This window comes from Acipenser ruthenus, chromosome 3 (assembly GCF_902713425.1).
Source record: "Acipenser ruthenus chromosome 3, fAciRut3.2 maternal haplotype, whole genome shotgun sequence".
Lineage (NCBI taxonomy): Eukaryota > Metazoa > Chordata > Actinopteri > Acipenseriformes > Acipenseridae > Acipenser > Acipenser ruthenus.
In genome coordinates this window covers 2,851,008-2,876,283 of record NC_081191.1, presented here as the reverse complement: position 1 = coordinate 2,876,283, position 25,276 = coordinate 2,851,008, and the positions used below count along the sequence as shown (strand labels likewise).

General features: G+C 42.7%; 1 protein-coding gene across 3 annotated transcripts in view; it reads left to right on the top strand.

Moving 5' to 3' along the window:
* LOC117435259 (solute carrier family 45 member 4-like) overlaps positions 1-25,276 on the top strand; it is a 74,929-nt gene that overhangs the window by 23,045 nt on the left and 26,608 nt on the right. For all 3 annotated transcript variants that reach the window (XM_034058290.3, XM_034058293.3, XM_034058292.3), the window contains one exon: positions 13,534-14,310. In XM_034058290.3, the coding sequence (XP_033914181.3) occupies positions 14,073-14,310 (238 nt within the window). In that variant the 5' untranslated portion in view covers positions 13,534-14,072. The remainder of the gene's footprint in view (positions 1-13,533; positions 14,311-25,276) is intronic.

The window sequence follows — 25,276 nt, the reverse complement described above, 5'->3', positions numbered from 1 at the left end:
CAATGTGATGTTTTTGTGTGTTTGCCCACAGTAACATGTGGTCTCCCTGGTTTATTTCTGCACAGAGTCTTGTTATCTTTAAAAGCTGGGGCTCGCTTTGTTTTGGTGTGCTGTAGTACTTTAAGAATGACCCTTTTTTAAATTATCTTTTGCATTTAATCATGTATGTGCATAAAGACTAGGCCCCTACACACCAGATACGATGCGACAAGCGAAAATCTGCAGCAATGTGACTAAATGAACAGAACCTATACTTTTTTGATAAGTATCTTATACACCACAGGCAACGCGGGGGCGACACTGGAGTGACGAAAAATAAATACGATTGAGCAATCGGAGAACAGCTTCAATGCACATGGTCCAGCAGGGTTAAGTATAATCCAAAATGACGGAGGAAACAATACTTGCAAAAATAATTTGAAAAAATACCCAGAGCTTTATGACAAAGATCATCACTAATACAGGAGTAAACGCACACAAGGGGGACTATTGCTATTAGCAACTCGATGACTTCCAGGGTCACTTCTGTGTCCCAGAGACATTTTATTCATTAATGTAGCTACAGTTGCTTTTCGGGCCTGAACTTGTTGTTTTTACAAAGCCTGCTGATGTAGTTTGTTTAGTGGCTACCTTCTCTTGTTGGCTGTTGCTATACCTGCTGCTGACAACAGACACAGTAGCCATTTTTGTTTTTGTCCAGAGTTGCTGCTTAAACATGGTTGCAGCTTTACTGGAATGTCTGAGGTCTCTCTCTCTCTCTCTCTCTCTCTCTCTCTCTCTCTCTCTCCTATCTATGAAGACACTAAATCTCTAGTGGTTTATTTTCAGTGATACGTGTTAATATCCATAAATAAATAAACCGTGAATGTTGGAAGGCACACAGCTGACAAGCAATGGGTTGTTGAAATGCTGACACTGTGCCAGGGCCAGTGCTCGAGTCCCCCCAAAGAAAGTGCCAGAATGCACTATATCATTTCAACAACAGTTAAAAATTAACTAAGAATAACATACAGTAGAAGGCCGTTCATCCAAACAGCTGGGGAACACAGCAATGGTTTGTATTAATGAGCGTTCAGATGTTTACAAAAACGTACCTATATTGCACTCTAAAGGTTTATTTAAAAATGAGTATTTTTCTGACCTGAGTGTTACACTGTATATAACATCACTCTGCAAAGTACACCTGACAGCGGTACTGAAGCGTTATATACAAGTACATTAAATGTAAAACCGATTCAAAGCACTGTGTATTTATTATTTGTATGCACATACATAACAGTTCATTGCTTTCGCAATTTTTTTAAAAACACTGAAAAAAGGAAACAAACTATAAACTGAATACAGTACTGAACAGAAGTTTCAATACTATTCTCAAAACAGCAGGCTATATTCCATAGTGCTGTTGGTCCTACAGTTTTATGCTTACATTATCTTCAGAAGTAAACAACAACGAACATAGTTTGAACATGGGCACTGGCACATGGATTAACAAACAAATAGGGAATCCCTGTTTAAAGTCAATGACCACATCTAAACCAGTGACTTTAAACAGGGATTCCCTATTTGTTTGTTAATCCATGTGCCAGTGCCCATGTTCAAAACAGCTGTCTTTTTTCATTCACGTTTTGCTTGGCAGAATGGACAGATAATGCACTCTCTGAGGAAATTATGTATAATTGGGGGAGGGGCGTCTGTTAGATGTACTGTATCCTAACAAGTAAATATCTTCAGAAGTAAATATCTTGAGTAATGCAGTCTGTACACAGTTAAAGATTTGCATAATGCAAAGCATGTCCTGAAAAAACGTTCCTCTTTCTATTTCAGTCCTATAAATGTGCTACTTTGCTGAAAACACATCTCTAACAGGTTGGAAATAATAAAAGAATAATGCACGACAGGGGCAAGAAGTGATGTCATCCCAGCTTAACACACAACCTGGGGTGCATTATTCCTATTATACAATGGCTCACAATGTAAAAAATAGCAAATAAGGCTCATTTCATGTGTATATAAGTGATTTTAAATTAGACAAATGTGGAAATAACATTCCGCCTCATAAAATAGATCCTGTTTTCTATTTACAACTGTAGTAAAGTGTTAACTGTGCGTTCTAATAGAAATACTAAAGTGAGTTAATAACAATAGGACTTTCTCAAGTTTTTTTATGTATGTCGTGAACACATTGTTGGCTCAGTTGAACTCGGTTCATTTAAGTGTCTGTTTAAGCCCGCTCTGAGCCCCACGTAACTGCTTATGCCATATGGCTCTCCGGAGCTATTTCTGACAGAGGCATACAATTATCATAGAACTGTATTAAGGTGTTCTATCATGACAATTTTCAAGTCTATATTTCGCGGTTGCTTCATTTGTCAGATTTTGTCTTGTCTAGCCTCTTAGAGTTCATCTCTGGGTGTCATTTTTTTCCACTCATTGAGAGGTGCTGTCTGGTCTCCTGGCTGCTCTGTGTTTGAAGGTTTTTTGGTAAAATTCACTTCAGGAATTGTATAATTTATTTTGTGTTATTGACAGTTGTGGTGGTGGTTGGGGGGTACTTCTATATTGTAGTACTGTATTTTATAATATTGGACAATGTTACCGATGATGAAAACTGTTTCTTTGAAATAGGAATATTAACCATTACAAAACAGGTGCTCCCCTTTAAGACACCCGAGCCTGAAGACTTTATACCAAAGACACTCGTCAGAGGAGGGTGACGAGGTGCTGCGAGCAGAAACTCACTACTCACTGACAGTATCGCCATTCTCCTTCAAGAACTGCAACCTCAAAGTTAATGGTTAATATTCCTGTTTCAGGGAAACAGAGTTATGATAATAACCTAACATTCCCTTTCAAGTAGGGAATGTTAACCATTACAAAATGGGCCAGTATACCCAAGCTGTCGCAAGGACATGGAGCATAATAGAGAACAAGCCAAAGCCACCTTGTGTCTGAATCAAACACCAGCCTAGCTGGAATAAAATCATGAGTAAGAACCCATCTTAATGTTCTATGAATATACCCAATCTGTCGCAAGGACATGGTATACAACACTGAGCAACAAGCTAAGCAAACCGCTTGTGCTACAACAATCTTCCAGTAACTGAAACATTAGGATGGACTCCCCTCTAATGTTCTGTTGTGAGGGTGGACTGGGAAGCCGCCCTCAGTACTCCCGTGCCAAATCCAGGGTTCTGCGGATCCACGACATTCAGCCGATAGAACCTGGCAAACGTATGGGAGGAAGCCCACCCCGCTGCACTGCGTATCTCCTGGACAGATGCACCCTGGAACAAAGCCCATGAAGTCGCCTGACCCCTGGTGGAATGGCCGGTGAGCTTCTCCGGCGGGGGCAGACTGGCCAGTTCATACGCAGCCTGTATTGCGCCTGTTATACATTTGGATAGACGCTGTTTATACAGAGCCTGTCCCTGTGACTTAGCTCCATAACAGACAACAAATTGTTCTGACTGCCTCCAGCTTTTGGTTCTAATGCCTGCACTGAGCAAAGCTTATGGAGCTGACGCTCCCTGTCAGATTGGAAAGGAGGGGGATGGAAAGCCGAGATTGCATCTCACTCACCCGCTTAGCTGAGATGATTGCAAGCAAGAAAGCTGTCTTGAAAGACAAAAAGTTGAGCTCAGCTGAATGCATGAGCTCAAATGGAGGTCTTGTCAGTGCATTAAGCACTACATTTAACCTCCAGCGAGGGACTATATCCTTCACCGGTGACCTAAGCTGCCGGGTGCCTTTCAAAAATTGCCCTGCCAGGAAATGAGCATCTGGGGAGACTGAATCAATTTTTATATGGCACACCAAAATGGCTGCCAAATAAACCTTTAGAGTAGAGGGAGATTTCCTCTCATCAAATAGGTCTTGTAAGAATTGCAGTGTAACTGCCATAGGGCATATAGTGGGTTCGAACCCACGAGTCAAACACCACGTCTAAAACATGCCCCACATACTGGGAACGAGTTAGAGGCTGCCCTGGCATTTTGTAGGGTGTCGATCACCCTGTTTGATAACCCCAGACGGCTCAAATGGAGCCGTTCAGGGGCCAGACGCAGAGCTGTAGGCTCGATGGGTTGGAGTGCCACAGGGTACCCTGCGCCTGACTGAGCAGGTCGTGGTGCATTGGCAGCTCCCATGGCTGGCTGCTCGGGAGATGTATCAGAGGGGAGAACCAAACTCCTGGTCCTGTCTGACCTTCTCCAAACACAGTGGTAGCAGGCCAGCGGCGGAAACGCATAGAGTAGACGTGCTGGCCATGGAAGTGCCAATGCGTCTATCACTAGAAGTCCTCCTCCTCCTTTTATGGAGAACCATAGGAGACAATATGTCGACTCCTGAGAGGCAAAAAGGTCTACTTCCGCTCTCCCAAATGAGGCTCAAGACCTCTACTCCACGCCGCTGGGAACCCCCCTCGAGAGGAGGTCCGCAGCGCAGTTGGTCACTCACGGCAGATGAACTGCCCGAAGTGAGAGGAGGTTCGCTTGGGCCCACAGCAGAAGCTTGTGGGCCACACGGTGGAGACTGGGTGATCATAAACCACCCTGGTGGTTTATGTAGGACACCACAGACGTGTTGTCCATACGGACAAGCATATGTCTCCCCCGAACCTGCTCCAAAAATTCCTGCAAGGACAGGTACAATGTATACAAAAATACATGGGAGCCCCATGTCCTGATCGTCGGCCTCCTCGGAGGCGGCGATAGACAGTATATCGCTCTCTAGCCCACTAGTCACTGCTTGCAAGGGTGCAGGGTGAGTAGATGCTGGAGGCTCCATTATTACTGGTGGGACTGAGCACTCTTGCAGCAGCTCAGTTAAAATCGCTTGCTGGCGTGACACAAACTTCCAGATCTTATCCATCTGTCCCGTTTGCCGAAGGTGAGCGGTGGCTTTTCTTACTTCTCCATTTTGGAGGAGGGGAAGGTGAAGGGGATTTGGAAGAGTAAGAAGGCGAGGAACTAGTCTCGGCTCTACTGTTCTTAGCGCTGCTCCCCCCCCCCCCCTGCCGCTTGGCACAGTGCCTCGGGAGGAGGGTCCAGCGTCACTCATAGGTGACTGTGAATGCCGTGCAGGCGTGGAGGAATGCTCCTTTGAGTAACATGCTACGGTTCTTTAGCGTACACAATTAAAAAAAAAAAAAAAAAAAGTGCCCACCTGCAAGTCAGCCACTGGCTAAACCACTAGTCAGTACAAACACGAGACCAGCAGTAGCCTGCACCGGTACAGTAACCGCGGTAACCGCTAGTTACAGTTTTGTAGCAAGTAGCAGGGATGCCCACCTGCACAATTTCTTAGTCAGTACAAACACGAAACTAGAAATAGCCTGCTTGCGAACAAGCCTTTGTAATAGTACGTCTGGATAGCTGCACTAAAACAGCAACTAAAGCTGTTAAAGTAGGAACGCAAATATACACAACCGAAAGGAAAAGTAAAGAGAAACACACGGTAAACAATACTGTAAAATTAAGTTAGACAATTATTAAATAATATATTTTCAATAATATTCTAAATATATAAATTTCAGCTGAACAAGTTATCGACTTGGTGCGCTAAGATCCCAGGAGGGACGGCAGCAGAGCTGCAGGCTTCCCATGGCACACAAGGCCGCGGTGGGACAGAACCAGCACTAGCACAGAAAACACAGAATATACAGAAAATACACAGAATATATATAGAAAAACACACTGGAAATAATAAAAAATATATATATATATTATAGCTATTCCATAATAATTCCTCAATTTTTTAAAGCAATTGCTAAAAAGGAGCGCAAAAATAATCAGGAGGATTTACTTATCAACGCTCTGATGATAATCAGGTTAGGCTGAAAAGGAAAATGGCGATACTGTCAGTGAGTAGTGAGTTTCTGCTCGCGGGGGTGGAGCAGCACCTCGTCACCCTCCTCTGACGAGTGTCTTTGGTATAAAGTTTTCAGGTTCGGGTGTCTTAAAGGGGAAACACCCATTTTGTAATGTTTAATATTACCTACTTGAAAAGGAACCCTGGTCTGGATTTGTTTATCTAAAATGAACATCAGCACTCTCTGCTTGACTACAGTATTTCACTTTGCTTTAAAGGGTACACTGATAGACGTTATGTACACAGATGAGTCTTCGTTGTGTGCCGAGAATTATCCCACGAAGGAGAAGGAGGCATGTTTAAGACCTCCGGATCACGATTGGGAAATGTGTAGTATTAGTTATTTTAATGATTGTTAAATGAGATGGGGAGAGTATGTATCTATACCAACCAGCGCTCAAGATAAGGAATAGAGTCTGGGAGTAACTTACCCTCTAATATTAACACAGAGAGTAAAATATATTTTCAGGGGGTAAAATGCAACATTACCTTGAAGTCATGAGTAATTTCGATTTAAATACTGTAATAGTAATTTGGTAGGCATTATAAAAAAAAAAGAGCCTTCCATTTTAACTACAATGTTACTGTGAACTACTGTACAACTACACGTGTGTTCAACAAGGTTAATATCCAGGGGTGAGGTTAATTTACGCTAGTAACATAGTGTAAAGCACATTTGTTAAATTGTGAAGGCATGTTCTACTGTATGACACCTGAGATATGAGGCACGACATCCCTAGACCTGCAGCTGCACGCCACTTAAATGTCCTACTTGAAGAAAAGCTTTCAGCTCGTAGCTTAGAAGTCAAATTCTGTAAAGACTGCAGAGTTTTTTGATGGTAATTCAATGTCGCTGACAGCGTGTTGCTGCACACTGTAGCATAACCCCACACTACAAGTCTAATGTGTCGCTAACTTGATATCTCTGCTTTTGCCATTATTACTGTGGGGGTGACACCACTTTCACACACAAATGCAGCTACTGAGCCGTCTCAGAGATGTTTAAAAAATTATTTAAATACCTATTTACCCAGCAAGAAATTGTGCAATCTATGCCGGTATAATACCATCATAACCCTTTCACACAGCCAAAGGGACCCTGTGAGTCCAACTTTCAAACCTGTCAGTCAACAGACGGTTTTCATGGCAACGGCAACAGCAACAGAAACGAAACAAAACAAATAAATAAATAAGCAGAATAGCATGGTTAAGCTACTTAGAAAACAAAAACAAATAGAATCTTATGTATATCAATTTCATATCTTTTAATGAATAGCTCTGGAGAACTAAAGTGTACTGTAAACTTCCCTGTGCTCGCTTTGTCCTTTCTATTTTTATATATATATATACAGTACTGTGCAAAAGTTTTAGGCAGGTGTGAAAAAATGCTGTAAAGTATGAATGCTTTCAAAAATAGACATGTTAATAGTTTATATTTATCAATTAACTAAATGCAAAGTGAGTGAACAGAAGAAAAATCTAAATCAAATCCATATTTGGTGTGACCACCCTTTGCCTTCAAAACAGCATCAGTTCTTCTGGGTACACGTGCACAAAGTCAGGGATTTTGTAGGCATATAGTCAGGTGTATGATTAAACAATTATACCAAACAGGTGCTAATGATCATCAATTCAATATGTAGGTTGAAACACAATCATTAACTGAAACAGAAACAGCTGTGTAGGAGGAATAAAACTGGGTGAGGAACAGCCAAACTCAGCTAACAAGGTGAGGTTGCTGAAGACAGTTTACTGTCAAAAGTCATACACCATGGCAAGACTGAGCACAGCAACAAGACACAAGGTAGTTATACTGCATCAGCAAGGTCTCTCCCAGGCAGAAATTTCAAGGCAGACAGGGGTTTCCAGATGTGCTGTCCAAGCTCTTTTGAAGAAGCACAGAGAAACGGGCAACGCTGAGGACCGTAGACGCAGTGGTCGGCCAAGGAAACTTACTGCAGCAGATGAAAGACACATCATGCTTACTTCCCTTCGCAATCGGAAGATGTCCAGCAGTGCCATCAGCTCAGAATTGGCAAAAAACAGTGGGACCCTGGTACACCCATCTACTGTCCGGAGAAGTCTGGTCAGAAGTGGCCTTCATGGAAGACTTGTGGCCAAAAAGCCATACCTCCGACGTGGAAACAAGGCCAAGCGACTCAACTAAGCATGAAAACACAGGAACTGGGGTGCAGAAAAATGGCAGCAGGTGCTCTGGACTGATGAGTCAAAATTTGAAATATTTGGCTGTAGCAGAAGGCAGTTTGTTCGCCGAAGGGCTGGAGAGCGGTACACGAATGAGTGTCTGCAGGCAACAGTGAAGCATGGTGGAGGTTCCTTGCAAGTTTGGGGCTGCATTTCTGCAAATGGAGTTGGGGATTTGGTCAGAATTAATGGTCTCCTCAATGCTGAGAAGTACAGGCAGATACTTCTCCATCATGCAATACCATCAGGGAGGCATCTGATTGGCCCCAAATGTATTCTGCAGCATGACAACGACCCCAAACATACAGCGAAAGTCATTAAGAACTATCTTCAGCGTAAAGAAGAACAAGGAGCCCTGGAAGTGATGGTATGGCCCCCACAGAGCCCTGATCTCAACATCATCGAGTCTGTCTGGGATTACATGAAGAGAGAGAAGCAACTGAGGCTGCCTAAATCCACAGAAGAACTGTGGTTAGTTCTCCAAGATGTTTGGGCCAACCTACCTGCCGAGCTCCTTCAGAAACTGTGTGCAAGTGTACCTAGAAGAATTGATGCTGTTTTGAAGGCAAAGGGTGGTCACACCAAATATGGATTTGATGTAGATTTTTCTTCTGTTCACTCACTTTGCATTTTGTTAATTGATAAATATAAACTATTAACATGTCTATTTTTGAAAGCATTCTTACTTTACAGCATTTTTTCACACCTGCCTAAAACTTTTGCACAGTACTGTGTGTGTATATATGTATATATGTATATATATATATATATATATATATATATATATATATATATATATATATATATATATATATATATATATATTAATTGAATGTAAACCAGCTGGACTGGTTCACAATAAAAGGAAATTATCTCCTTTGTTCAGGGTCGAGCTGGGGGAGGATTATGGTGGTTGTGGTTCGACTTTGTGGAGAAAGGACAAATTAAGGAAAAGACAAATACGGTGCAACAAGTTTAAAACTGGAGCTTAGCTACCCAGTGGAGAAGATAGATAAAGGGGGGGGGGAGAAGAGTGAAGTCAGATCTCCAAACGGAGGTAGATTAGTTTTGTTTAGTTTAGTTTTGTTTGGTACCAATATATATACAGGCACCATACTGTTTATTTCATTTCTGTGGTCCTGTGATTCTATCTTACACCAAAGAAGACAGTGAAGACGGTCCTGCAAGTGACAGACTTACCCTGGTGTGTCACAATATATATATATATATATATATATATATATATATATATATATATATATATATTACAGTGCCTATAGAAAGTCTACACCCCCTTGCAAAATGTTCACCTTTTTGTTGCCTTATAGCTTGGAATTAAAATGCATTAAAATAGTTTTTTTTTCATTTATCTACACATCCTACCCCACAACTTCCAAGTGAAAAAAATATTCTAGAAATTTGTAGAAAATTAATTAAAAATAAAAACTGAAATAGCTTGGTTGGATAAGTGTCCACCCCCCTTGTAATAGGAATCCCAAATTAGCTCAGGTGTAACCAATCGCCTTCAAAATCACACACCAAGTTAAGTGGCCTCCACCTGTGTTAAATTGTAGTGATTCACATGATTTCAGGATAAATTCAGCAGTTCCTGTAGTTTCTCTCAGCTGGGTAGTGCATTTCAAAGCAAAGACTCAACTAAGAGCACTAAGGCGCTTTCAAAAGAACTCTGGGATAAAGTTGTTGAAAGGCACAGATCAGGGGATGGTTATAAAAAAATATCAAAGGCCTTGAATATCCCTTGGAGCACGGTCAAGACGATTATTAAGAAGTGGATGACCGAGCAAGAAGGATACTGATCAGAGACGCTACCAAGATGCCAATGGCAACTTTGCAAGAGCTACAGGCTTTTATGGCTAAGACTGGTCAAAGTGTGCATGTGACAACAATATCCAAATCTGGCCTGTATGGTAGGGTGGCAAGAAGGAAGCCATTACTCAAGAAAGCCCACCTTGAATCCCGTTTGAAGTATGCAAAAAAACACTCGGGAGATTCTGTAGCCATGTGGCAAAAAAAGTTTTGTGGTCTGACGAAACTAAAATGGAACTTTTTGGCCTAAATGCAAAGCGTTATGTTTGGCGCAAACCCAACACAGCGCATCACCCAAAGAACACCATCCCTACTGTGAAGCATGGTGGTGGCAGCATCATGTTATGGGGATGTTTCTCATCGGCAGGGACTGGGCCACTTGTCAGGATAGAAGGGAAAATGAATGGAGCAAAGTACAGAGAAGTCCTTGAGGAAAACCTGCTGCCCTCTGCAAGAAAGCTGAAACTGGGACGGAAGTTCACCTTTCAGCATGACAACGACCCAAAGCACGCAGCCAAAGCTACACTGGAGTGGCTAAGGAACAAAAAGGTAAATGTCCTTGAGTGGCCCAGTCAGAGCCCCGACCTAAATCCAATTGAAAATTTGTGGCATGACTTGAAGATTGCTGTTCATCAACACTCCCCAAGGAACTTGACAGAGCTTGAACAGTTTTGTAAAGAATATTGTCAAATATTGTCAAATCTAGGTGTGCAAAGTTGGTAGAGACCTATCCCAACAGACTCACAGCTGTAATTGCTGCCAAAGGTGCTTCCGCCAAGTATTAACTTCAGTTTTGTATTTTAATATATAATTTTTTTCTCAATAAAAACTTTTTTCCCCTTAAACGTGTGGAGTATGGTGTGTAGATAAGTGGAAAAAAATCCTCATTTAAATGCATGAAACTCTGAGGCACTAACACAACAAAATGTGAAAAAAGTTAAAGGGGGTGTAGACTTTCTATAGGCACTTTCTATAGGCACTGTAGTATATATGTGGAACATTGAAATAAAAATATTTAAGTGGGGACGCATTATTAATATTTTCATTCAGCCGTCTGATACCAGCTGCAGTGTATTAAAAGTTGTAGGCTTATCGACCATCAAACTCAAAAAAATCTCTTATCTACCCAATGCATATACGGTCAACAGCTACAAAAATTGCAGATGCGTTGTTTATATATAACAGACACAACACAACAGGCTTTTTAAAAATATTTATTATTATTATTTTTATTATTATTATTATTTTAAACAGCATGTTGTGTCTGTTGCTCACTTTGAGTTTCCTCTGTATTCTCGAAGTCCCCCAATCACATTAACTGGATTTGCGCAAGGTCTGTACCTCCAGATTCTACTGCACAGTTCAAAGTGTTGAATCTGTTTAGTAGCTGCCACTCCTAGAATTGTAAAGTTAACAATTCCTTCACTTCTTCTGGTCTCCAATTACTATCTCATTCTTGTTCAGCCATTGTACTTGAAAAAATGGAAAGTGTGTAACACCAACGACAAAAATACCCAACATGTCCGGTATACAGTCACGTGGGATGTTGACTTTCAATCCACGGCCACTTCAGTGCAGGCATAGCATTTCACAAAGGAGTTGAGATGGTTCAGTGCCGCTGTCATGCGAAAAATGGTCCCTCTTGGAAAATAGTCCCCCCCGGACTCACTTTCATAGATTATGCTATGAAAATCGGTTCCACCGGACCCATTTTCATTATGAAATCTAGTCCCGCCATGAACAATGGTTGTAACAGTTGAATACCTAGATACTATATAAAAAACAAACAAACCAAAAAAAAAAAACATTGAATTTATTCAAATATAATGTTGTGACACAACCTGAGCAAATTTGCCTATCACCACAAGGTCACAAAAATGTAAAATCCTGACTGAGCAGAAATACAGGTAATCCAGATTCCTCAAACTTCACACTTTACAAAGAGTACGACGGTTACAGCACCGAGATTGGGGTTATGTCCTGTGACTCGGAGAGCAATTCGTTTTGAGACTTTGTCAGTTCTGTAAAATAGAAACACTCAATGTAAGAGTGAACAGTATATAGTCCAAACAGACTTGCAAGGCTACAGCACAGTAGACCTTTTTACCTCCAACCATTTGTCAAAGCTCTCTCTCTCTCTCTCTCTCACTGTGCAGGTTAGAGACTGTACAAGAGAAGTTAATTAATTTAAAGTAATTGTAGATGACTTCTTGTTATCCTAACTTGCTGCATCCTATTTCATATTGTATTTTAGTATGACTCTTGCATTGTAACCCTGTAACACCTGAAGAGGATGTATATACAGGTATAGCTGGTTCCTGGGGTAATGTTAACCACCTTTTTGGTTTCACAAAGCTCTGAATCTAGTTACAAGCCCCATTTTCATTGGCTTTGGTGGTGTCGAATTCTGATTCACAGGCCTTTCTTTCATTTCATTTACCTGTGGAGGCAGATTTGGAATCTGGCTTAATTCACAAGAAGGGTGGAGGTCCATTCCTGTTCTTCAATTCCAATTCCTTTTTAAAATTAATTCCCAATTCCCTTTGAATCAGTTCTAACAATCATTGACCAAAATTGCAATACGCAGTATTCTGTTGCAATGAGCTTCTCACCGTGGCAACAGATGACTTCAATTAAAGTCACTGTTAGTCAATTACTAAAGTGGCTTCAAATGAAAGCAGTTAAACAATTGCAGTTATTATTATTATTATTATTATTATTATTATTATTATTATTATTATTATGTCTCTCAAATATAAATTTCAATTGCCTCAAAGGAATCGGAATCAGGAATTGATTTTAAAAAGGAATTGGAATTGAAAAGCAAGTCTCTTGTCAGTCTCCATGGTCTGATAGAGCAGGACTCCATGGCAGAAGATGTTTGTTCATGTCTCTGGTGTGAGGGGAAGCTTGGATGTTGTCTGACTGACTGTGTCATTGTACCTCATGTGCACAAACCCACATAAAAAACAGAAAATACTATTGTGTTCTACAGCAGGGACCAAAGCACCATAGTTTACTATAGTATGTATTGCATTCCATCTAGTTAAGGCGGTAGACTATAATTATCTTTAATGATCTGTTATTGAATTGTGTGTGTGTGTGTGTATGTATGTATGTATGTATTTCTTTATTTTTTACATGGGTACATTCACAAGGGGAAGATCAGGGGTCAGTTACAAATGTAATTGTGTCATTAGTAATTCATTGCATTACAGTGTAATTGTAAATGTAGCTGAACCTTCACACACCTATGTAATTGTAATTATACCATTTTGATAGATCTATTTTAACTGTTCAGTTTTGCATTGATATGTCATTCAATCATTATTCTTCTATTTTCAACCATTTTGATAAACCCCTTTTGTTTGAAAAAAATTAATAAAAGTTCTCTAGTCTGTTTGTGTATTTGTACCTGTGATTATTGCTGGGTTATTTAGAACAGACAGAGTAAACATGTTATTGTGTGGAGCTGTTCATGTCCATTTTAAGTGCAATAGTAATTATGATTGAACAATGACGTTGTAATTGCAGTTATAATTGTAGTGATGTTTTTCCCATCACTAACCACCTTCTCTTTTCTTCTTTTCTTCCCTCCCTCTGTCTCCGCTGGTCCGGTCCGGGGCTCTGCAGAATAATCGGCCGCTCGATGGGGATTAACAGAGGAGCTCCCACTTGTGTCGCCTTCCCGTCTCTGTGCTGCCAGCCCATCCTTTTCAGCACTTGCTCCATAGCAATCATGAAACTTGTATTAACTGAATGGCAATTGATATGGATTTTGAATTGTAGTAGACAGTAAAAACGCACGGCAAAGCCATATGTTTTCACAACTCCTTGCTTACCAAAGAGCAGCTGGTGTTCTTCTACCGTGGACCTTTGAACCTCTTTTTGAATCCCTGAGGAAGGAATACATCCAGATTTGAAAGAGAAGAAGTCCTCCAAAAATTAAAGAAAGGCACGTGGAGGTTATTTAAAAAAAAAAAAAAGAAAAAAACAAACGTGCAGCAGACGTGCAATCCAGGGAGAAGAAACAAGACAACAAGTCTTAATATATCCCAGAGTTTATATATAATATTCAAATATATCTATTTATATTCAAATATATCTATTTATAACTAGTCTCTATAAATATTGTATTGGAAGAAGCTCTATATTTCATACTCCTGACGACCATGGCTCCCCAGAATGCTGACTCGGATACTATGCAAGTGGAGGGTCTGCCGGTGGCTCAGCTCAGGAAGAAGCAGGGCGAGGGCAGGGAGAGCGAGAGCCGGGAGGATGCGGGGAGCGAGGCCTCCATAGACAGGATCCCTATGCGCCGCTGGGTCATGCACGGGGCAGTGATGTTCGGACGGGAGTTCTGCTATGCCATGGAGACGGCCCTCGTCACACCCGTTCTGTTGCAAATTGGTAAGCTGTTGTCAGGGTAAAAGGTGTCAAGGGGGGGAGGCAGGAGGGGGTCTTCCCATTAACACTGTGGGAGGTAAGGGTGGGGAGAATTATTATTATTATTATTATTATTATTATTATTAATATTATTATTATTATTGATATTGGTGACAAAATATCTTAACTCTTAGATTCTTTTTTTCTTCAGGTCTGTTGCAGTGTAGGAGAATGCACTGTTTTAAATAATCCATATATTCTTACACTCAGCAGTGCATTTGTTGTTTTTCTTGTGTTATGTAATCGTAGGATCAAAGTAATCTAAATCTAGAAATGAAAAGTAAAAACAGAACATCTAAATGAACTGCTCTTTTCTGTAATAGAAGCATGGCTTTTATAATAGAAAACCATTGCCTTGGAGCATTGGCGCCGTCGGCCGTACACACATTGCACACCGTGTGTACCATTGGTTTGCAAAATGTCGTCTTCAGAAGTGTCGACTCGCGATGGGTTGAAGCGAAACAGGCATTTTAAGCTGATAGGATTGTACTGTTTATTGAGTAGTAGTAATGAGTAAATGGAAGCAGGTAAGTTTGCATGAAGCTTCACAAAGAGCAAAAATCTTTCTTCTAAATGTCAGAGGGAAAAAATCAGGAAGAGCACCGAACTGTCTGTTTCTGGCACTAACGGTGGTAAAGTTTTAAGTGGTGAAAATCCGTTGGCAGCATTGAATGTTAGTCCGGCATTATCTGAATTCTGCAGCTCCTCCAGGATTGAGCACAGTAAGTGTACATTTATACAAGTTTCATTTGTATTTTAATTTGATTGTTGTCTTATATTAAAATTAATAATACATTTTCTAATCATTAACACATAATTGCAAAGTTGTATTATTATTATTATTATTATTATTATTATTATTATTATTATTATTATTATTATTATTATTATTTATTTATTTATTTTTTAAACTGCCTGTTTTGTCACAACGTGTAAGATTTTTTTAAAAAAGTTTCTGTTTATACGCCATGCTTAGGGAGTGAGTAATGATTGCATTAGTTGTAGTGATTGTGAGAAAAATGATTCGAAATGGAACCAGCATTTGTGAGCTAGTTTTTCCCCAAGTTTTAAGTCTGTGTTTCAAATAGGTTTATTTGTATCTTTTATTGTTGTTGTGGCATATATGAAACAGTACATAATAAGAACATTTTCTGCTCACCTACTTTTAATTTTATTTTGTGTACATCTTTACATCCAACACTACACTATTTTAAAATTGTAAATGAACAGGTTTAACAAACAGCCACGTCTGCGTGAAGGTTTCACTTCCGTAAGGAACGTTTCTATTTTTTCTGTTTAGCCATATTTTTGTTGCTTGAGACACACCATGAGCCAGATTGCAGCAGGGATGAAGAAACATTTGCTTTAATCAACATTTGGGCCGACGGTTCAATCCAGAGAATCTTGGAAGGAAGCTTCAGTAACAAGCTGGTTCTGACCCGGGTAGATCATGCAAGTGTTAAAGGGGCTTGGAACTCTGTCGTAAGACACTGACAAGCCGAGTCGGAATATTTCCTTAACTAGCTGTCGTTGACGAGTTTTCTGATGAAGAAGTAGTGCGATGTACACTGGAAGTGGAGTCTCATGATTTATGCTGTGATGCTGACCAGTGGCTCCTTCATGTTGATGCACGTAGGTGTTGTACTCTTATTAACTGAGCGATAGTGAGTGCTGGTTGGGAGGAAAGCACATTCGATTGTAATTTAATGTTTGGGCCATCTAATCTCATAATAATTCGACATTCGGCAACCATCTTGAAATGGAACAGGTGCTAGTCTACTTCACTGCCTCTGCACCTAATATCCATTACTATTCCAAAGAATATTTCTACCAAGTTTCAACTTTGTACCATAAAATGCACAATTCTTAGGTTTTGTGCTACGTAGCCACCCGACTGTCAGGGTTCGACATGGGTCGGTGGAGATTGCAGTTTGGCCGGTAGTTATGAGTGTCGGTTGTCAAAAAGCGCTCTGCTTTTTGGCTTGTTCAGCAACCATGCAGCAAAGCAAAATTGATTAAAGAAAAAACAACAACAACAACATGCCTTTTAACGAACAGGATAAAGCAAAGGCAGAATCCTGCTTACATGAGATGAACAGGTACGTGTACAGTAATTCTACTTTTATTGTCTGCTAAGAAATAAATAATAGTAATAATAATATTCACAATCTCATCATATTAACTTACAGTTTATCGTTCACTCTGATTATCCTTTCGCTATAACAAACCCCTCGATAAAACGAACAAAAGGCTTGGACCCCAACAGGTTTGTTATAGCGAGGGTGTACTGTATTCAGCAGGTTTCATTCAACTTTATGAAGCAAAGTGTGTTAATTCTATAGGGTGATGCAAATCTTGTGGCCATAATTGTAGGTACAATAGCCTCGCCTTCTCCTTCAGGTCAGGACTGAGGTGAATTTATAGTGTTTTGCAGGATTGCACGCCCTTAAAAAGGTTTCACTTAGTGAAAGCACAGCAGTGTAATAAAGTGTAGTGAAATCTAAAGCATAGGGAAGCATTGTAAAGCACAGAGAGGGATGGTAAAGCATAGGGAAGCATTGTAAAGCACAGAGAGGGATGGTAAAGCATAGGGAAGCATTGTAAAGCACAGAGAGGTCTGGTAAAGCATAGGGAAGCATTGTAAAGCACAGAGAGGTATGGTAAAACATAGGGAAGCATTGTAAAGCACAGAGAGGTCTGGTAAAGCATAGGGAAGCATTGTAAAGCACAGAGAGGTCTGGTAAAGCATAGGGAAGCATTGTAAAGCACAGAGAGGTCTGGTAAAGCATAGGGAAGCATTGTAAAGCACAGAGAGGTGTAGTAAAGCATAGGGAAGCATTGTAAAGCACAGAGAGGGATGGTAAAGCATAGGGAAGCATTGTAAAGCACAGAGAGGTAGGTTGAAGTATATTAAAAAACAAATAATGGTAAATTAACCCTTATAGAAAGTTTCCCACAGTATAAGCAAAATGTAATACAACCCAGTGAAAGCATGGTAAAGCATAGGTAAACATTGTAAAGAATATTGAGGCATGGTAAAGCATGTTAAATGCATAGTATAAACATGTGAAAATAATGGGAGGAAAACTGCAAAAATATCATAGTGAACTTTTAGAAGGGTATATGTAGCCCCACAGCACATTAATTCAATTTCAGTTCCACAATCTTTACCAGGCTTGGCCACAGACATGCTACTGAGCACAGTACATAATTACAGAAGAGCTCTGAATACTAAGGTTGATATGCTATGTATTCCAAATAGTGTCAGTGGATCCGTTACATAAGACTGCAGTACGAAGCCAGCACGTGTGTGTGTGTGTGTGTGTGTGTGTGTGTGTGTGTGTACAGTACCTCTGTCAGTCTACAGTACCTCTGTCAGTCTAGGCACTAGTTCTGTTTTTGCATATCTACAGTATAGCTTGAGAGATGTAAAAGATGAATATTTTATATATATTTAAGTGAAACCGTCTTTTACCTCTGTCAAGAAGAGAACAGTTAATTCAATTCCAAACGTTTCTTTCTACTTCAGTACAATTCTCTCCTTTGAGGGAGAGGATAATCCTCTGTTTAATTGAAGTGGGGTGGGGGGGGGGCACTTCTAAGGAAATATCCATTAACATAGAAAACTAATGGCACTGCAGTGCTGCTGAACACCAATGACTAATATACAGGCAAAAGCACTTAATGGAATTAGGTGAGGCTGCATCATTAATCTTTTCTAGTGTCTGTGGCAATGTGCCCTGCCCTTGTGTGCATTTTATATGTTGTATGTTGTGTGTAAATGTTGGTGTATTGTAGTTGGTACACGAGAAATAAATGGGTGTGTGCAGCACGAGTATTTAGATTGTATAATTATATTTAGGCAAGGGATTGCACTTCACGTGCATTTAAAGTATGTAATAATATGTGAGCACGGGGTTGCACGTAATGAATTCACGTGCTGGAATTCAAGTGAATAATTAATTAGTAATTGAATCCCAGCACAACAGTATATATAGAGACACGTAGCACTCACTCGGGGTTGGGTGTTCGGTGAGTGGAGAACGGGATTGGAGACGGAGGTAGTAATTGTAAAAATAATAGTAGTTAAATCTGCTCACCGTGTTTTGTCTGTGTAGTCCGTTTTGTTTGTCTGTTTATTTGGGCCTCAAGCGCCGTGTCCTGTTTTGTGTTTGTATGTTACAACCTTTTTATTTTCTGTTCTGTTTATTAAATGCTGAGCGAAACCATTCGCTCAGCTCCACCAAACCACACCTCTCTGTCATTTTATTTCCTGGCTCTGGTCTGACGCCACCCACTCCGGCCGTCTTTGTGACACGTGGTGTCCTGCGTGGGATCTACAGCGCCTCCAGGACTCAGGCCAGAGCGGGAACCGCAGTTTTTTTTTTGGAAAAAAAAACAAAAGGAAAAGAAATGGGGAGAAGAGGCTGGAGAGGAGCACAGGAGGGCAAAGGGAGAAAGGCGGAAGCAGGGCTGTGGTGTTTCGACTGTGGCCAAACTAGCCACACCACCATACCCTGCTCCGTCCACAGGACCCTTCAGGCAATGGCCCAAAGACTGGGATGGGGGGAGTGGTGCCCTGGCTGTGGGGCATATGGGCACACGTTGGCCCTATGCCCCATGCAGGATGCCTGAATGGGAGGAGCCTGAGCGTCCACGGCCCAAGCGGGAGGAGCCCGAGCGTCCACAGCCCAAGTGGGAGGAGCCCGAGCGTCCACAGCCCAAGCGGGAGGAGCCCGAGCGTCCACAGCCCAAGCGGGAGGAGCCCGAGCGTCTACAGCCCAAGCGGGAGGAGCCCGAGCGTCCACAGCCCAAGCGGGAGGAGCCCGAGCGTCCACAGCCCAAGCGGGAGGAGCCCGAGCATCCACAGCCCAAGCGGGAGGAGCCCGAATGTCCTACGCCTGAGTGGGGGGAGCCCGAACGTCCACAGCCCAAGAGAGGGGAGTCGGTGCGTCCACAGCCCAAGAGGGGGGAGTCTGTGCGTCCACAGCCCAAAAGGGAGGAGTCGGTGCGTCCACAGCCCAAAAGGGAGGAGTCAGTGCGTCCACTGCCCGAAGAGAGGGAAGTCGGGGCTTCCACAGCCCTAGGACCCAAGCTGCCAGCAGAGGGAGAATGCCTGCTGGTTCCACCTCCACCAGCAGAGGGAAAATGCCTGCTGTCCCCATCTCCACCAGCAGAGGAAGAATGCCTGCTGGTTTCCCCTTCAGAGGCAGAGCCGCACCAGTCCCCTGCAAGAAAGGCAGAGCCGCACCAGTCCCCTACAAGAGAGACAGAGCTGCACCAGTCCCCTGCAAGAGAGGCAGAGCAGCACCAGTCCCCTGAAAAAGGGGGAGACTACACGCTGCTCCCACTTCCGTCGGCAGGAGACTACACGCTGCTCCCACCTTCGTCGCCAGGAGACTACAAACTGCTACCACCTTCACCGGCAGGAGCAGAGCAGCAGGAGCTGCCTCTACCTCCGCCACCTTCACCGGTAGGAGCAGAGCAGCAGGAGCTGCCTCTGCCTCCGCCACCTCCACCGCTTCCTCCACTAGGAGCAGAGCAGCCGGAGCTGCCTCCGCCTCCGCCACCTTCACCGGCAGGAGCAGAGCAGCAGGAGCTGCCTCTGCCTCTGCCACCTCCACCGCTTCCTCCACTAGGAGCAGAGGAGCAGGAGCTGCCTCTGCCTCTGCCACTTCCAGGAGCAGAGCAGCAGGAGCTGCCTCTGCCTCCGCCACCTCCACCGCTTCCTCCACTAGGAGCAGAGCAGCAGGAGCTGCCTCTGCCTCCGCCACCTCCACCGCTTCCTCCACTAGGAGCAGAGCAGCAGGAGCTGCCTCTGCCTCCGCCACCTCCACCAGCAGAGGGTGAATGCCTGCTGGTTCCACCTTCATTGTCGTGGGAGGACTGCTTGCCCCTCCCACCTCCACTAGCAGAGGGTGAATGTCTGCTGGTTCCGCCTTCCCCAACATGGGAGGACTGCTTGCTGCTTCCACCTCCACCACAAGAGGAGCTGCAGCTGAGTTTCACACCGCCCAAGGATGCCAGCCTCGCTTCGCCCAAGGATGCCAGCCTCGCTTCGCCCAAGGATGCTTGCCTTGCATCGCCTGGGGCTGCCTGGTGCTCCGCATCGCCTGGGGCTGCCTGGTGCTCCGCATCGCCTGGGGCTGCCTGTTGCTCTGCATCGCAGCAGGAAGTACTGTGGCCGGAACCCCACCAAGGGGAGCTGCCGGTCACGAAGAAGGGGGAGGAGGTCTGGAGACCACCAACCCCAGCAGCAGTTTCGCTGCTGGAGCTCATGGGGGAGGTCAGGAGACTTGCTCCCACTGCAGCACTTTCGCTGCTGGAGATCGTGGGGGAGGTCAGGAGACCTGCTCCCACCACAGCACTTTCACTGCAGGAAGTACTGTGGCCAGAGCCCCACCATGGGGAGCTGCCGGTTACGAAGAAGGGGGAGTTTGGGGGACCACCTGCCCCTGCAGCTTTTCCGCTGCCAGGACTGCCCCAGCTGAAAGAGTCAGCCTGGGAGCTGTCAGCAGTTACGCTGACAGCCCTGCCAGTAGCAGCAGCCTTGCTACTGGCAGCATTGCCGCCTGTGGACCCCTTGAAGTCCCTGTTTTTGGCTCTGGACTTTAAGCAAGACTTTGGGGATTTTAAGGGGGGAGGTGGCCGTTGAGGCCATGTGTGCTGTGCACAAGGGGGGGTATATGTGGCAATGTGCCCTGCCCTTGTGTGCGTTTATATGTTGTATGTTGTGTGTAAATGTTGGTGTACTGTAGTTGGTACACGGGATATAAATGGGTGTGTGCAGCACGAGTATTTAGATTGTATAATTATATTTAGGCACGGGATTGCACATCACTTCACGTGCATTTAAAGTATGTAATAATATGTGAGCACGGGGTTGCACGTAATGAATTCACGTGCTGGAATTCAAGTGAATAATTAATTAGTAATTGAATCCCAGCACAACAATATATATAGAGACACGTAGCACTCACTCGGGGTTGGGTGTTCGGTGAGTGGAGAACGGGATTGGAGACGGAGGTAGTAATTGTAAAGATAATAGTAGTTAAATCTGCTCACCGTGTTTTGTCTGTGTAGTCCGTTTTGTTTGTCTGTTTATTTTGGCCTCAAGCGCCGTGTCCTGTTTTGTGTTTGTATGTTACAACCTTTTTATTTTCTGTTCTGTTTATTAAATGCTGAGCGAAACCATTCGCTCAGCTCCACCAAACCACAGCTCTCTGTCATTTTATTTCCTGGCTCTGGTCTGACGCCACCCACTCCGGCCGTCTTTGTGACATGTCTTATAAACCTGGTGTGTTGAAAATGTATTGAGTGCAGTATTACACTGACTCATTCCTGCAAGGGGCGTGGAGATGCATCCAACCCAGAGATTAAATACAGGCGGTACCTTTTCCCAAGATTAAGAGAAGAACAGATAGCATATTCTGTATCTATATAAACTTCCATAGGACATGTGAAAGGACCATGCCACGCTCTGTGTGTTACAGTTTGGAGCATCCACACCCTCCTGCATTGTAATGTAGGCTGGACACTTGGTGCAACATATGTTTTTAATGTTACATAGCCAAAAGCTTCCTATATGAACATTTTCTTGATTTAAAACTTTTAAAAACTCATAAGGAGTGATTTTCAGAGTCCTTAATGCTGCTGTAACACACATAACTTGGAATGGGCCAAAAAGTACCAAAAGTGAGTAACATTAACCTTGTGTCTGCCAATGCCAGAAGGTGATTGTTCATTCAGACACTCCGATAACAGCACATCATTCAGAGACCTCAGTACATCCCCAGTGTGGAGGGCTAAAAGCCTTCACTACCAGCTGAGGAAGTAATCACACTTCCTGGAAGAACCTTGATGAAAGAGCTCTTGGATGTTTTGTAACAGAAATCCACTAAACACACTGTCCGCTCTTTCTTGTAGTGCAGTTTAGTTTAGTATACTGTGGTATCTGATTCGCTTCTTGCTGGTTCATATATTGGTATTTCAAGCAGCTCCCTCTGAACAGTATGAGCAGTGTTTCTGCGTGTGTAAATTGAGCTGTTGAAAAAGACTTCATTGTTTGTTTTTTATCAGTTATTTGAGATATCGCACTGTTAGATACAATTGACTGTTTTTCAATATAATTAGTAGCAAAAAATATCTGGATAACAATCTGTTCTACATTTGATAAGGTACAGAAGAGGTTAATTAGTGCAAATATTTGAAAAAACATGCACAAACACATATTCGAATTCCATGGCCGTGTATTTGGTGCAGAAGTAATGAACCAACAAGTTCAAGCATGGCCCTGCTTGTCGATTTGCTGTTTGCACTGTACTGAGTGCTCTTTCTATGGCAACATTTTGAAATCTCAAAATCCACAAATCAAAAGTGCCAGGCAGGGAAATGAATATCCCACAAGTGCAGGCCGCCAGTGTCCGTTGAAAGTACTGACCGCCACTGTGCCGCCTACCTGACTGAGACTGGGGCCCTTCTATTTGTCCCTACCAATTCTATTAAGTGTAGCAGAGTAATAAGGGATCACATGTAATTCGCAAGAGGATCCTGAGCGGTCGGCGCACTGTACTCCCTGTGAACTCTGTGAACACCACAGAGAACGACGTCACTGGAGAGCCTGCTGGAGAATCTGATCATGGACTCGAAGGGTCATTCTGTATATTTCACCTCAAACTTGATCCCCAACTCACCAAACACAGGCATGCTGTTCAGGAGGACCCTACAGTACCATGGCATGACTGTATGCCAAAAGGAAAAGGGCAACACCAATACAACCTTACTGTAGTTGCATTTAAGTAGACGTGTTAATGCAAGAGCCCCCCATATACTAGAGCATTGTGATCAATTCAAATCATTATTTCATCTGTGAGATACACTTGCCATGTTTGATGAGAGGGTGGGAAGGTTGTCTGTGTTTTAAGCTGAAAAATATAACAAACAAAAATGATCCAAGCTGAAAACCTACCTCCACAGGTTAAAGCGAACAGCACAGCTCTGTTGACAGCTGGTTGGAAAGATTTGTTCACTGAACTGAAGTTTTGAGAAATTTCAGAATGTGATTGAGTTCTGTATATTCTATATTTGACATCTACGTAAAAATCTTAAAGTAAAATTAAATTGCCTAATAGAGATTCGAACATACAGTGGTTACCATGAATTTATAGCACACCAGCACTTGTGGTGTTTCAGTTGTGAGCACCAAGAATGAACAATTTCTCTCTTAGGGAACAGAAGACCACACTTGAACATCATGTTCTGCTCGTATTCGGAATGAGATCTAAAAAAGGGGATCTAAAATGTTCAATATGAGAGGCTTCGCTGTTTCAGGAGCATAATGTGAGCTGTAGGGAAATTTCACTCTCCCAAAATAATTAATTATTCCAGAAAAACAGACTTTGGTATACCGACATATACATGTTCTGCAGAACGTTAGCATGTCATGCTGAATTGCTGATGTTCTGGAGAGTTTCATTTTCATGATTTGAAGTAGATGATTTTACCCCAGTGTGACAGAGAAAGAATGAATCTTGGTTATAAATCTCCCTCCCGACCTGTGAGGGCGCTGTGTAAAGGGAACAGAGTGCCCCGGACTGGATGGTCTGACAATTCATTCCAGGAAAAGTGGAAGTCAGCCATCTAGAAAGGGGGTAGAGCTACGGTAAACCAAGTCATCGCCCCAGAAGCGAAGCGATGTGCAGCCGCGGATTGGAGGAGAAACGGTTGCACTCACTAGCCAAAGGGGCGTGACTGACGGTACAAACGGGGATGTGGCTAAGCGATCTGTTCCTTTTTTATGGTTGCGAGCGAACCAAAAGGAGAACCAAAAACGTACCGTGAGTGTTTTAGTGTTTTGTTTGTTTGTCGTGTAAATAAATTGTATTTGACCACTTGCACATTAGCACTCACTGTGGGCTTGTGATCATGTGTTTAATACTGTGTTTATTATTTCGGGATTGTAACTTGTGTTTAACAGAGCGATACACATTGCTGTGTATTGCCTGGGATTATCATTTGCGGTCATAATGACCTGGATTATAAACAGGATCAAATTAAACATTGTTTGGAATGTGAATTTACGTGTTTGTCATTACTTGAGCACCATATCACCTCTACACCTGCGCACTGCAAACCACTTTGCCACACCCAGTTAGTTAGATGTTGATTGTTTCCAACACATAATCATCTAATACTTGGTGACAAGCATGTGCTGCCATTGCATTTCACCCAAATTAGATTTCAGTCAAAGTGAGGTTTGTTTTGTTGTTGTCATCTTCAATGAAGAACAAGGATTGTCATTGCCCCAGGGCCCTTGCTGTGCCAGTGAGAGAAAGGTTGTGTGACAGCACAGTCCTGCTAGTAGATGAAGGTCCCAGGGAGCCACCAATCGTCTCTGACAGTCGCTCATGGGTAATGAACTGGCATCACCCCGGAGTTCTGCTGTGAGTGGAAATTGTGCATAATAGCAGTGTGTGTCAGGCTGGCTGGCAAAGCAACACTAATGATGATGAGCACCTGTGCTATGGAGAGTCTCCAGATCCATCGTGTCATCATGGAATTTTTGCATGTCTTTCAAAGTCTTTAAACACATCCAAAACAGACTCACGGGTCATTTTAAACACATCCAAAACAGACTCACGGGTCATTTTAAACACATCCAAAACAGACTCACGGGTCATTTTAAACACATCCAAAACAGACTCACGGGTCATTTTAAACACATCCAAAACAGACTCACGGGTCATTTTAAACACATCCAAAACAGACTCACGGGTCATTTTAAACACATCCAAAACAGACTCACGGGTCATTTTAAACACATCCAAAACAGACTCACGGATCATTTTAAACACATCCAAAACAGACTCACGGGTCATTTTAAACACATCCAAAACAGACTCACGGGTCATTTTAAACACATCCAAAACAG